This window comes from Eleutherodactylus coqui, chromosome 4 (genome assembly GCF_035609145.1).
Source record: "Eleutherodactylus coqui strain aEleCoq1 chromosome 4, aEleCoq1.hap1, whole genome shotgun sequence".
NCBI lineage: Eukaryota > Metazoa > Chordata > Amphibia > Anura > Eleutherodactylidae > Eleutherodactylus > Eleutherodactylus coqui.
Window position 1 is genome coordinate 140136610 of NC_089840.1, and position 15445 is coordinate 140152054.

The 15445-nt window shown below is 47.3% G+C and overlaps 1 protein-coding gene across 3 annotated transcripts in view; it reads left to right on the forward strand.

The window, feature by feature from the left end:
* LOC136625751 (C4b-binding protein alpha chain-like) overlaps window positions 1-15445 on the forward strand; it is a 603882-nt gene that overhangs the window by 9192 nt on the left and 579245 nt on the right. For all 3 annotated transcript variants that reach the window (XM_066600213.1, XM_066600212.1, XM_066600214.1), the window contains exon 5: window positions 6587-6772. In XM_066600213.1, coding sequence (XP_066456310.1) covers window positions 6587-6772 — 186 coding nt within the window. The remainder of the gene's footprint in view (window positions 1-6586; window positions 6773-15445) is intronic.

Consider the following 15445-nt stretch of genomic DNA (forward strand, 5'->3'; position numbering starts at 1 on the left):
TCCCATTTTAAAAAATATAGCCCTCAATGTATTCACTGTGGGGTGTCATGAGTATTTTGACTCCACATTTTTTTGAGAAGTTAATGCAATTTAGAGGTGAAAAAATAAAAGGTCATATTTTTGCAAATAATACATTTTAAAGGGGTTGTCTCGCGAAATCAAGTGGGGTTATACACTTCTGTATGGTCATATTAATGCACTTTGTAATATACATCGTGCATTAAATATGAGCCATACAGAAGTTATTCACTTACCTGCTCCGTTGCTAGCGTCCTCGTCTCCATGGTTCCATCTAAATTCGCTGGCGGCTTGCTTTTTTAGACGCGCTTGCGCAGTCTGGTCTTCTGCTCTGAGCACGAGCCGCTTCAGTGTGCTTGCCGCTACAGCTCTTCTGCGCATGCGCAGACGAGCTGTATCTTCTCGGGAGCACGCTGGAGCGGCCATTCTGCTACCATCCTCTCTTAGAGGAAGGTGCAGAAACTTGAGCCGCCCAGCAGAGCCGCCCAGCCGCCCAGCAGAGCCGCCCAGCCGCCCAGCAGAGCCGCCCAGCCCAGCCGCCCAGGTAAGTGATGGGTGACGGACTGACGGGGGTGACGCGTGATGGACTGCCGCTGTGGCCCCGGAGCCTACCGCTGGGCCCCGGAGCCTACCGCTGGGTCCCGGGGCCTACCGCTGGGCTCCGGGACTACCGCTGTGGCCCCGGGGCCTACCGCTGGGCCCCAGGGCCTGCCGCTGTGGCCCCAGGGCCTACCGCTGGGCCCCGGAGCCTACCGCTGGGCCCCGGGGCCTAGCGCTGGGGAGCCGGGGCCTAGCGCTGGGGATCCGGGCCTAGCGCGGGGGAGCCGGGGCCTAGCGCAGAGGAGCCGGGGCCTAGCGCCGGTTACCTGCTGCCTGGCGGTGGGTGACTGGTCGGCCGCGTTCAATCCCGGGGTCCGGTCGGCGGCTGCGGGGCGTCTGGTTGTCAGGGAGACACAGCTGGTAGCGTCTCGGGAGCGCGCACGTCGGGCTACAGCAAGCGACGGGAAAAGAGCCGGCGGCCATCTTGGGGAAACTTTTTATAAGTTGCTGAAACGCTGGAACTGTAAGTAGAAACCGGCTAGAAAAGTCATTTACAGGGGGGCTTAGTAATGTATGCTTAATAAGGGGGACTGGGCAAAAAAAAATTTCACTGCTTCCTCGAGACAACCCCTTTAAGGGCAATTTTTAAATTCTATAGTGAACATGAAAATGAGGATTTGCACGCCATAATGGATACCCTTGTTTCTACTGTGTTCAGAACCATACCCATTGTGGCTCTAATCTTATGTCCGTATACACAACGGGGCCCAAACTGAAAGGATTATCCTGTTGCTTTCAGAACAGAAATTTTGCTTGAAGGTATTTGAAGCCCCATTGCACACTTGTAGAGCCCTTGAGCGGCCAAAATAGCAGAAAACCCCCAAAATTGACCCTATTTTGAAAACTAGATGAATTCGTCTAAGGGCGCCCACCCACTGGCGATTTTTTTCCCTGCGAAATTCGCAGCATTTTTTTCTCTGCAGGGGTCTATGGGACTTGTAATGTTAAAATCGCGATCGCGCAAAATCGCGATTTCGCGGTAAATTGCGATTTTGCGCGATCGCGATTTTAACATTACAAGTCCCATAGACCCCTGCAGAGAAAAAAATGCTGCGAATTTCGCAGTGAAAAAAATCGCCAGTGGGTGGGCGCCCTAAGGGTGCACTGCATATTTTAACCCCACAGTTTTTGAATTCATCTATGCAAAGCAGAAGGAATAAATTACAGTTTTCATTTTTTTGGCAATTGTGTCATTTTAAAAACAGTTTTTTTTGTACAGCACAAATATGAATGAAGACTTTCACTCCAAAATGGATGTTTATCCCATGTTCAGAAACATACCCATTGTAGCCCCAATCTACTTATAGGACACATGGTTAGGCCTATAATGGAGGGAACACCCATTAGTTTTAAGGACACAACTGAATAAATTCCAGGCCCCATTGCACACTTGTGCAGAGAAAAAATTGACTCCCTAAAAATAATCCCCCCACAGGGGTCATTACAAAAGTCTGATTGGGATGGGTACACGGGGCAAAAAAATGGGTATTCCTCCTCCTCCCATGCTTGCTGCAAACCTGATACTTTTTTTTTTTGGGGGGGGGGGGTATTTCTTGACCACAGTGGCAGGGATGGGGTATATAAAGTGGTTCTCTATGAGGCTTGTAAGCTGCGGCTGTCTCAAGCAGAAGGTGCTTAACAAGCTGCTCCTAGAACTGCAGGAAGGCAAACGTTCTCGGGGGCTTCTTGTAAATTACGTAGGCATTACAGTTAGCGATCTGAATAGCACCTAGCTCATACAGCCGTATGTGAAATCCGCTTGAGGAGGCCCGCAGTGGATCCCAGCTGTGAGCCTGCCTACCGCATAATGTACTGCGCATAACTGTGTACTCCCATAGGCAGCTATGCACCTTTTTTTGTTTATATTTCTCGCTCTGTCGCTTAGTGATGATGTGGGTACCCACAGCCCATATACCATATAGTTGCGTATTGGCTGCTGGTATATCCACGACAATAGAGCACAATCGGCTCTTTGTTGCAGATATCCGCAGCAAAATAAAACATGCTGCATTCTGTTTTCTACGAGTGGATTAAGTAATTCCGACCCGTTACTGTGAGCAGAAATGTGTAAGCCAATGCATTTGATTGATCCTGATCCGCGTATTACTGCTCAAGGCTCTTGGCTACCTTTAGTAGCCGGGAGCAAGGAGATTCTAAATTTCTTGGCCCTCCCCGGCTTCTGCGCATGTGTCTGTCATTTTTCTGCAGACGCATGCACAGAAGCCGGGGGGTCCATGGAGGATGAGCACATCGGGTTCAAATGCAGAGGCCTTCGGTAAAAAGTTTCATCTCCTCTCACCGATCACATCGGTGAGGGGAGATTAAACTTCAACTTTTTAAAAAACTTTTACGTGATCACCATTATCCATTGGATAACGGCGATCACGTGGCCGCAGAATGCATACCGCGGTCCTCGGTCACTGCTCCAAGCTCTCAGCTACCTTTAGCAGCCAAAAGCAAGGAAATTTTACATTTTCCGGGCTCTCCCCAGCTTCTGTGCTTGCATCCGCCATCTTGCCAACGGGCGCATACGCCAAAGCTGGGGAAAGGTCTGCAGATAAAGATCCCATTGGGGGACATCCCCAGGGGCCTTAGGTAAGTAATTTCAGCTCGCCTTATGGATGAGATCGATGATAGAAGGTGAACCCTTAACCTTTTTTTTACTTTTCCATTGGATAACAGCGATCACATGACCGAGGACCGCGTTTGGTAGCCAGGAGCAGGAAAATTTTAAATTATCCTGGCATTTTGCGGCTTTTGCGCATACGTCCCCCCTTTTGCTGACGGGCCCATTCACAGAAGTCGGGGTAAGGTCTTAGGAGGGCCTTAGGTACATAATTTGATCTCCCTCCCAAGGGGAGATGAAATGTAAGCTTTTTTTCAATTTTTTTAAAACTTTACGTGATCACTGTTATCCATTGGAAAACAGCGATCATGTGACCGCAAACCACATATCACGGCCCCCGATAACATCTTCCTGCTCTTGGCTACTCATGCTAGCCAGAAGCAGGGAGATTTCAAACTTCCGAGCTCCCGGACCTTCTGCACACACGCCCGACATCTTGCAATGGCACTTGCGCAAAAAACGGCGTCAGGTCCTGGAAGGATCAGAACACCGCAGGATATCGCAGAGGCCTTAGGTCAGTAGTTTCAGCTCTCCTCATAGATCCCATCCATGAGAGTAGTTGAAACTTTAAATTTAATTATTTTTACACTTTTATGCGATCGCCATTATCCATTGACAGCTCCAGGCTGTCGGCTACCTCCGGCAGCTGATAGCAGGGAGCTGTCACCCGCACAGACCCCAAAGCTTTAGTCTACAGGGCGAGCATGTTTTTACGGCGCTGTAGAATAAAGCACAGCCACACAGGACGTAGTAAATTATATGGGTGGTCACTAAGGGGTTAACTGTAAGCAGTTAAGAGAAATTATCCTTTATGCGGTAATAGATTCTCCTGTTAGAATACTTTCTAATATATATCTAAAAAACCTTAACTTGAGCAGCTGTTAAATGTATTTGAGGTTCCAGGTTATAATATTTATGGGATTTAATTTTTCTTACAGTTATATGCCCAAATTCAAATGATGGTAAGTTCATTTTTGATGAAAGAATTAGAATGTTTCAGTTAGTGATAATTTAAAGGGGTATTCGGGTAACCTAAATGTTTTTCAAGTTTTCACCCATTCACTGGATGGGTGGAAACTGATGGATCAGTGGGGTCCCCTTTGCCCTACTTACATTCACTGGAGGACCGCAGTTCCTACCCAGTCTGACCTGTGCAAGGTTGCTTAGCTATTTACGTCGGTCTCCTTTAAATGAATGGAGTGCAATCACACATGCGTGGTGAGCTCCTATTGAACACGACTTTGCCTACATCAGCTCAGGCAAAAGCTGCCGTCTTCTAGTGTTCTCTGGATCAGTGAGGGTCCTAGTGCTTGAGCCCCCACCCATACATCAGTTTGAAAACATGAAACAACATTTAGTTACTGGAATACCCCTTTAAATATATTTTTTTATATTTTTTTTCATTATTTATAACTTTAGTTTGAGATTTATGTTTCAATTCTGCATTAAATATGAATTTTATATGCAATATATTCGTAGGTTGCATTCACATGAGCGTGCGTGTGCGTACGTAGGTGCACACAAAACCGGGCACCCACATACGTGCACAAACACACGTGAATGGAGGTCCGTCCAGCATTGCTTTCAATGGGGCCACGGCTGCTTCCCGCAGACCCTTGAAAGCAATAGGATGCAGGCAACCCCTGCAGTAATTTTCAGGGAAGGGCTTTAAATATAAGCCCTTCCGTGAAAATCATGCCTTGAATGTGTTAAAAAAGATATATATATATATATATATATATATATATATATATATATATATACCTCTCCGCAGCTGCCGGGGCTCAGGCGCGTCCAGCCTGTCTTCTCCCTGTACTGCTCTGAATCTCCTTCAGCAGGCGAGGATTTAAATTCCCCGCCTGCTGAAAAGGCTGTATCTGTATTGTGCACAGCGTAAAAATATTTGTGGAAAAGTTGCAGTTTTCCTTTTGCACCATCCACCTGTGGGGTCAAAATGTTCACTACACCTCTTGATTAGTTCCTTGAGGGGTGTAGTTTCTAAAATGTGGTCACTCTTTGGGGTTCCTTTTTAGTTCTCACATCAGAGCCTCTGCAATTAACAGGTTATACTGGGTAAATCACAAAATTAGGCTTCAAATATGGTCAAAATGCTGACTTTCTAGTTTCTAAAATGTTGCTTCTTGGGGGTTTCCACTCTACTACTACGGTAGCTCACGGATTCTGCAAATGCCACATGGTACCCAAAATCTTTTCCTGCAAAATCTTTGTGAAAAAATAGCATTCCTTCCCTACTGAGCTCTGCTGCATGGCCAAACAGAAGCTTACATCTACATATGGGCAGTTTTGAAAACTGGGAAAATTTTAGAGTACTTTTTTCTCCTTTGCCCCTTGTGGAAATGAAACCTATAGGGCTAAACCTATGTATCATTACAAAAAAAAATAACATTTTTCATTTTCATGGCAAAATGTTAAATTCCATAAAAAACCAGTGGGATCAGAAATTCCCTAGGTAAATTCCTTGAGGGGTCTCCAGACTTGTCTTTTGTGAGGGATTTTTTATTTGTTGCCTTAAAAGTCCTAATGAAAGGGAAACCCCAACATTCAAAATACTTCATTTTTAAGGCCTATGTTTGAGTCATGTTGCACTCTGGGGCCACGTGAGATATTTCTGAAAAATGCAAAAGTAGGGTAGTAAATATATATTTATTTCTCTGTTTAACCCCTGCTGTGTTACAAAAAATTGTTTAAAACTGAAAGTCTAAAAAAAAATTACATTTAAAAATTTTCCCTCCACTTTGCTTTAATTTCTGTGAAGGGCTGCGGCCATACTGAATTGGTCACTATAAAAATAGATTTTGGAATTTGCTTGAAAAGTCAAGAAAAATGCTGCTAAACGCCGTAAGCTTTTAGCATACTGAAAAAAATAAAAGGACATTTAAAAATGCTGGCAACATAAAGTAGACGTGGTAAATGTTATCTATTAACTACTGTCTGTTGTATGATGTTACTGTCTTATAAGCAGAACATTTCACATTTTGAACTGTTAATATTTCCCAATATTTTAAAATTTCTGATTGTTTTTTGTTTTTTTTACAATCGCACAATATGTCAACCAAAATTTACCAGTAATGTAACATATATTGTGTCCCAGAAGAAGGAATGTAAAATCACTTGAATACAAGACGGCTTTCCATAGTTATCACCAAAGAAAGTAAAACCTCATAATTGAGTGATCTGGCTGTGACTCCAAAGGGTTAAGGTGCTTTTCTGGCCATTTCAAGGGTTTTTTCTAATAAAGTATAATTTATATTCTCCTGAGAGCATTAAATTTAATGTCTCTTTTACTGTTATTTTGTTACAATATTATTTGTTCTTGACTAGCTACATCAGTTACCTGCCAAAATCCAGAGGTTCCCAATTCACACGTGAAGTCGGGCTCGAAAAGCGAATATGTGCCACATGATGTGTTGGAATTTGAATGTGAGGAAGGTTATGCCTTGACTGGCTCCAGTAATATCACATGCAGCAGCCGAGGACTATGGGAGCCGTCTCCACCAGAATGTAAAAGTAAGTAAATTATTGCTCAAAAAATCTGCATATTCTGCTAGAAGTTAGTGTAAAGGAAAATTTAGCCTGCATTTAACTCGCTTTGTCTGTAACTCTACTTTAGCGGCCGCTGCTGCTGTAAGCACACTGTGACCTCTGACCTTGAACCCCCTCTCCAACCCCGGATGTACATGCCTTGAAAAGTCACACCGATATTAGAGTACATTGTCTCTTGCATACCACCACTAGTCAAACAAAATGCAGTACTTAGTCGACAGAGAGAATCCGTGTGGGAGGAGGTGCCTCTAAATAAAAAAAAATTTAAATCTGCGTTCCAACTTAGAGTACTATATAGGCAATAGCGGATTATAAAAGGGAAGACGGGGGCGGCCGCCCCAGACCCAGGCTTTAGGGGTCTCACGGCCTGTCAAACCTCCCCTATTGTAATCTGCCCAGACCTGCTGCTACATGTCAAACCGCTAGTAGAGGAAGGAGTTAAAGTCATGAATATAAACACATAGGTTGCCCTTTGACACTGCATGTGGCCTTGGCAGGTGCACAGCATGACATCATCACTCCTTTTGCTGGCTTCAATGCTCCGATTACAGTAAATGTTGAGCCTGCTGGTTGATATTAAGTCCAAAATGGCCACCCCCTTAGTTGGGTCTTGCTACCATCCATCCCCACATTTACCCCTCGTATCTGCTCAGTGAGCAGTTAACTCTTTTATATGTTGTCAATGGACCTCAATAAGATTCAGAATCTGGGCTTCCAAATATGCAACACGCATACATCGTATACAGCAGTATGCATTCTTGAATGGCTGTTCAAGGACTGCATACACGGCACAAGAAGTACACTAGACAGCATTGTCTAAATGGGGAATAGTACAGATAACTTAGATAAAAGTAATATCTGCAAGTGAAAATTAAATAGAGATAAGCAATAAATACATTTAGGTGGCTTCCTTCTAAAGTCCCTGACTCTAAAGTCACTAGTGTCAAATCATATGCCTAAGACAAAGCACACTTTAGATCACAGCACATACATTTGTATGCTCCCACACTTGCTTTTTGTTTGCTTTATATAGATCCTAGCTGCAATAAGTCTGCTTCTGCTCAGTTTGGAAAGGATACAACAAGCTCAACAAATGCAATTTATCACACCTTAGTTAAGTTAGTTAACCCCACTCTTAATTAATCACCTGTGCAAAAACTCTGGAGATTGAACACCCTAGCAAACTACATGTGTTTTTAAGCATAACAAAGTTTAACAATGTAACCCCCTCAATAAATAATGTATTTAATCTCTAGGAGAAATAAAATAAAATACTTAAAAGTATAAGATATAAGACTACTGTGACTTGATATAAAACAAATAAGTAAATACAATAAAATAAGCAGCCACACACAGCAGTGCCCACTTATCTCAAGTCACACACTTAAGACACAGCATACTTTAAATCACAGCACACTCGCTTTTTATTTGCTTTATAAAGCTCTTATCTGCAATACTCCTGTTGCACCTCTGTTTTGTAATATCAAATGGCTAATTGGTATGGTTTTAGGAAACAGAAAACACTGTGGTGTTTGCACTATATGGTCAACATACTATTACCCCACAACATTACTCTTCTGAGTTTAATCTCAACTAGAGTAATATTTTAACAAGTTCATTGTGTCAGTATTAGAGATGAGCGAACGTACTCGTCCGAGCTTGATGCTCGGGCGAATATTAGGGTGTTCGGGATGCTCGTTACTCTTAACGAGCACCACGCGATGTTCGGGTTACTTTCACTTTCATCTCTGAGACGTTAGCGCGCTTTTCTGGCCAATTGAAAGACAGGGAAGGCATTACAACTTCCCCCTGTGACGTTCAAGCCCTATACCACCCCCCTGCTGTGAGTGGCTGGCGAGATCAGATGTCACCCGAGTATAAAAATCGGCCCCTCCCACGGCTCGCCTCAGATGCGTTGTGAGTTAGCTGAGGGAAAGTGCTGTTGTGTTGGAGCTGCTGTAGGGAGAGTGTTAGTAGTGAGTGTAGGCTTCAAGAACCCCAACGGTCCTTCTTAGGGCCACATCTATCCGTGTGCAGTAGTGTGGAGGCTGCTGTTAGGAGTGTTACACCTTTTTTTTTTTTTTTCAAAATCGGCTGTGCAGAGCATTGCGCCCTGCAGTAATACTACAGGGACAGAAGTGGTGGTTAGGCAGGGAGAGTGTTAGGAGTTATTGTAGGCTTAAAGAACCCCAACGGTCCTTCTTAGGGCCACATTTAACCGTGTGCAGTACTGTGCAGGCTGCTGTTAGCAGTGTTGCATTTTTTTTTTTTTTCAAAATCGGCTGTGCAGAGCATTGCGCCCTGCAGTAATACTACAGGGACAGAATTGTGTAGGCAGGGACAGAAGACATATATTATTGATTGAATATAGTCAGTAGGCCTTTTCTTTAAAAAAAAAGGGAAACATTCTATTTGGCCTGCCTCTGACAGTCCTCAGCGTTTTGGGTACGTGTGTGGTGGGTGGAGAACGTAAAGAAATCATACGCAGCCAGCTACGTTTAACAGCAGGCTTGCGCCAATTTATTTCCTGCCTGGGAAAAATCACCGCTCTGCTGCACTTCATATAACACTGCAGTTCTGTGGAACACATTTCTAATCTTATCTGATTGAATATAGTCAGTGGGCCTTCCCTTTAAAAAAAAAAGGGAAACATTCTATTTGGCCTGCCTCTGACAGTCCTCAGCGTTCTGGATACGTGTGTTGTGGGTGGAGAACGCAAAGAAATCATACGCAGCCAGCTACGTTTAACAGCAGGCTTGCGCCAATTTATTTCCTGCCTAGGAAAAATCACCACTCTGCTGCACTTCATATAACACTGCAGTTCTGTGGAACACATTTCTTATCTGATTGAATATAGTCAGTGGGCCTTCCCTTTAAAAAAAAAAGGGAAACATTCTATTTGGCCTGCCTCTGACAGTCCTCAGCGTTCTGGGTACGTGTGTGGTGGGTGGAGAACGTAAAGAAATCATACGCAGCCAGCTACGTTTAACAGCAGGCTTGCGCCAATTTATTTCCTGCCTGGGAAAAATCACCGCTCTGCTGCACTTCATATAACACTGCAGTTCTGTGGAACACATTTCTAATCTTATCTGATTGAATATAGTCAGTGGGCCTTCCCTTTAAAAAAAAAAGGGAAACATTCTATTTGGCCTGCCTCTGACAGTCCTCAGCGTTCTGGGTACGTGTGTGGTGGGTGGAGAACGTAAAGAAATCATACGCAGCCAGCTACGTTTAACAGCAGGCTTGCGCCAATTTATTTCCTGCCTGGGAAAAATCACCGCTCTGCTGCACTTCATATAACACTGCAGTTCTGTGGAACACATTTCTAATCTTATCTGATTGAATATAGTCAGTGGGCCTTCCCTTTAAAAAAAAAAGGGAAACATTCTATTTGGCCTGCCTCTGACAGTCCTCAGCGTTCTGGGTACGTGTGTGGTGGGTGGAGAACGTAAAGAAATCATACGCAGCCAGCTACGTTTAACAGCAGGCTTGCGCCAACTTATTTCCTGCCTGCGAAAAATCACCGCTCTGCTGCACTTCATATAACACTGCAGTTCTGTGGAACACATTTCTTATCTGATTGAATATAGTCAGTGGGCCTTCCCTTTAAAAAAAAAAGGGAAACATTCTATTTGGCCTGCCTCTGACAGTCCTCAGCGTTCTGGGTACGTGTGTGGTGGGTGGAGAACGTAAAGAAATCATACGCAGCCAGCTACGTTTAACAGCAGGCTTGCGCCAATTTATTTCCTGCCTGGGAAAAATCACCGCTCTGCTGCACTTCATATAACACTGCAGTTCTGTGGAACACATTTCTTATCTGATTGAATATAGTCAGTTGGCCTTCCCTTTAAAAAAAAAAAGGGAAACATTCTATTTGGCCTACCTCTGACAGTCCTCAGCGTTCTGGGTACGTGTGTGGTGGGTGGAGAACGTAAAGAAATCATACGCAGCCAGCTACGTTTAACAGCAGGCTTGCACCAATTTATTTCCTGCCTGGGAAAAATCACCGCTCTGCTGCACTTCATATAACACTGCAGTTCTGTGGAACACATTTCTAATCTTATCTGATTGAATATAGTCAGTGGGCCTTCCCTTTAAAAAAAAAAAAAAGGGAAACATTCTATTTGGCCTGCCTCTAACAGTCCTCAGCGTTCTGGGTACGTGTGTGGTGGGTGGAGAACGTAAAGAAATCATACGCAGACAGCTACGTTTAACAGCAGGCTTGCGCCAATTTATTTCCTGCCTGGGAAATCAAATCACTGGTAATACAGCATGCTGAGGGGTAGGGGTAGGCCTGGAGGATGTGGACGCGGCCGAGGACGCGGAGGGCCAAGTGAGGGTGTGGGCACAGGCCGAACTCCTGATCCAGGTGTATCGCAGCCGACTGCTGCGCGATTACGAGAGAGGCACGTTTCTGGCGTCCCCACATTCATCGCACAATTAATGGGTCCACGCGGGAGACCTTTATTAGAAAATGAGCAGTGTGAGCAGGTCCTGTCGTGGATGGCAGAAAGTGCTTCGAGCAACCTATCGTCCACCCACAGTTCTGCGCTGTCCACTGCTGCAAATCCGAATCTTCTGTCTGCTGCTCCTCCTTCCTCCCAGCCTCCTCACTCCACGAAAATGACACATACTCAGGTGCGGGAAGACTCCCAGGAACTGTTCTCGGCCCCTGCTCAGATTGTGCAGCAGTGGTTCCTCTCCCACCAGAGGAGTTTATCGTCACTGATGCCCAACCATTGGAAAGTTCCCGGGGCCCGGGGGATGAGGCTGGGGACTTCCGGCAACTGTCTCAAGACCTTTCAGTGGGTGAGGAGGACGATGACGATGAGACACAGTTGTCTATCGGTGAGGTAGTAGTAAGGACAGTAAGTCCGAGGGAGGAGCGCACAGAGGATTCTGAGGAAGAGCAGCAGGAGGACGATGAGGTGACTGACCCCACCTGGTTTGCAACGCCTACTCAGGACAGGTCTTCAGAGGGGGAGGCAAGGGCAGCAGCAGGGAAGGTTGCAAGAGGCAGTGCGGTGGCCAGGGGTAGAGGCAGGGCCAGACCGAATAATCCACCAACTGTTTCCCAAAGCGCACCCTCGCGCCATGCCACCCTGCAGAGGCCAAGGTGCTCTAAGGTCTGGCAGTTTTTCACAGAGACGCCTGACGACCGACGAACAGTGGTGTGCAACCTTTGTCGCGCCAAGATCAGCCGGGGAGCCACCACCAACAGCCTCACCACCACCAGCATGCGCAGACATATGATGGCCAAGCACCCCACAAGGTGGGACGAAGGCCGTTCACCGCCTCCGGTTTGCACCGCTGCCTCTCCCCCTGTGCCCCAACCTGCCACTGAGATCCAACCCCGCTCTGAGGACACAGGCACTACCGTCTCCTGGCCTGCACCCACACCCTCACCTCCGCTGTCCTCGGCCCAATCCAGCAATGTCTCGCCGTCCAGCCGTCGCTAGCGCAAGTGTTTGAGTGCAAGCGCAAGTACGCCGCCACGCACCCGCACGCTCAAGCGTTAACCGTCCACATAGCCAAATTTATTAGCCTTGAGATGCTGCCGTATAGGGTTGTGGAAACGGAGTCCTTCAAAAGCATGATGGCGGCGGCGGCCCCGCGCTACTCAGTTCCCAGTCGCCACTACTTTTCCCGATGTGCCGTCCCAGCCCTGCACGACCACGTCTCCCGCAACATTGTACGCGCCCTCACCAACGCGGTTACTGCCAAGGTCCACTTAACAACGGACACGTGGACAAGCACAGGCGGGCAGGGCCACTACATCTCCCTGACGGCACATTGGGTGAATTTAGTGGAGGCTGGGACAGAGTCAGAGCCTGGGACCGCTCACATCCTACCCACCCCCAGAATTGCGGGCCCCAGCTCGGTGGTGGTATCTGCGGCGGTGTATGCTTCCTCCACTAAAGCACCCTCCTCCACCTCCTCCTCCAACGCAACCTCTGTCTCGTAATCAAGATGTGTCAGCAGCAGCACATCGCCAGCAGTCGGTGTCGCGCGTCGTGGCAGCACAGCGGTGGGCAAGCGTCAGCAGGCCGTGCTGAAACTACTCAGCTTAGGAGATAAGAGGCACACGGCCCATGAACTGCTGCAGGGTCTGACAGAGCAGACCGACCGCTGGCTTGCGCCGCTGAGCCTCCAACCGGGCATGGTCGTGTGTGACAACGGCCGTAACCTGGTGGCGGCTCTGCAGCTCGGAAGCCTCACGCACGTGCCATGCCTGGCCCACGTCTTTAATTTGGTGGTTCAGCGCTTTCTGAAAAGCTACCCACGCTTGTCAGACCTGCTCGAAAAGGTGCGCCGACTCTGCGCACATTTCCGCAAGTCCCACACGGACGCTGCCACCCTGCGGACCCTGCAACATCGGTTTAATCTGCCAGTGCACCGACTGCTGTGCGACGTGCCCACACGGTGGAACTCTACGCTCCACATGTTGGCCAGGCTCTATGAGCAGCGTAGAGCTATAGTGGAATACCAACTCCAACATGGGCGGCGCAGTGGGAGTCAGCCTCCTCAATTATTTTCAGAAGAGTGGGCCTGGTTGGCAGATATCTGCCAGGTCCTTCGAAACTTTGAGCAGTCTACCCAGGTGGTGAGCGGCGATGCTGCAATCATTAGCGTCACCATTCCTCTGCTATGCCTCTTGAGAAGTTCCCTGCAAAGCATAAAGGCAGACGCTTTGCTCTCGGAAACAGAGCCGGGGGAAGACAGTATGTCGCTGGATAGTCAGAGCACCCTCCTGTCTATATCTCAGCGCGTTCAGGAGGAGGAGGAGGAGGAGCATGAGGAGGATGAGGAGGAGGGGGAAGAGACAGCTTGGCCCACTGCTGACGGTACCCATGCTGCTTGCCTGTCATCCTTTCAGCGTGTATGGCCTGAGGAGGAGGAGGAGGAGGATCCTGAAAGTGATCTTCCTAGTGAAGACAGCCATGTGTTGCGTACAGGTACCCTGGCACACATGACTGACTTCATGTTAGGATGCCTTTCTCGTGACCCTCGCGTTACACGCATTCTGGCCACTACGGATTACTGGGTGTACACACTGCTCGACCCACGGTATAAGGAGAACCTTTCCACTCTCATTCCCGAAGAGGAAAGGGGTTCGAGAGTGTTGCTATACCACAGGACCCTGGCGGACAAGCTGATGGTAAAATTCCCATCCGACAGCGTTAGTGGCACAAGGCGCAGTTCCGAGGGCCAGGTAGCAGGGGAGGTGCTGAGATCGAGCAGCATGTACAGAACAGGCAGTGCAACAGTCTTTAAGGCCCTGGACAGCTTTATGGCTCCCCAGCAAGACTGTGTCACCGCTCCCCAGTCAAGGCTGAGTCGGCGGGAGCACTGTAAAAGGATGGTGAGGGAGTACGTAGCCGATCGCACGACCGTCCTCCCTGACGCCTCTGCCACCTACAACTACTGGGTGTCGAAACTGGACACGTGGCCTGAACTCGCTCTGTATGCCCTGGAGGTGCTTGCTTGTCCTGCGGCTAGCGTCTTGTCAGAGAGGGTGTTTAGTGCGGCTGGGGGAATCATCACAGATAAGCGTACCCGCCTGTCAACCGACAGTGCCGACAGGCTTACACTCATAAAGATGAACAAAGCCTGGATTTCCCCAGACTTTTCTTCTCCACCAGCGGACAGCAGCGATACCTAAACAATACGTAGGCTGCACCCGCGGATGGAAGCATCGATCTCTCTCACCATCCAAAACGGGGACATTTCTGCTTCATCAATCTGTGTATAATATTCCTCCTCCTCCTCCTGCTCCTCCTCCTGAAACCTCACGTAAACACGCCGAACGGGCAATTTTTCTAAGGGCCACAAGGCTCACTCATATAATTTTTCTAAACAATTTTTATACGTTTCAATGCTCTTTAAAGCGTTGAAACTTTAACTTGAACCAATTTTTCGTTAAACTGGGCTGCCTCCAGGCCTAGTTACCACTTAAGCCACATTAACCAAAGCGATTAATGGGTTTCACCTGCCATCTTGGTTGGGCATGGCCAATTTTTTCTGAGGTACATTACTACTGTTGGTACACCAATTTTTGGGGGCCCTCACCTACAGTGTAATCAATCATAGTAATTTCTATGTTCTTCGCCTGCACTCATGGTACAGAAAGGTGTGTGGGGTTGGCCTACACTTTAGCTACATAAATGTAACTGGGGCCTTGTCTATACTGCAGCTACTGAAATGTGAAAGAGACTGTTATCTCCCTAAACTGCTGCTAGTGATATGTTAGTGGGGCCTGTCCCTAATGCTACCGCTGAAATGTTAATAATTCTGGGCTCTGCCTATACCGCTGCTAATGGTATGTCACTGGGGTGTGGAAACAGAGGCTTCACAAAGACATGATGGCGGCGAGGCCACTTCCCACCAACGCTGTTACTGTTAAGGTGCATATAACCACGGACACGTGTAGAGGACACATAGTGCCTCCAAAACATCCCCCTCCTCCTCCAACAATGAAAACATTCTTGGCAAATACCTTTGCATTGGTCCGTCTGGTGGCAGTCCAAGAATTTCACCTTTAACGACACAACAAGAGAGCACCACCACCATCCCCCCGCCACGACCCACTTAATCCTGGCCACATTCCGAAAACCAACTACATAAAACCGCGCTACC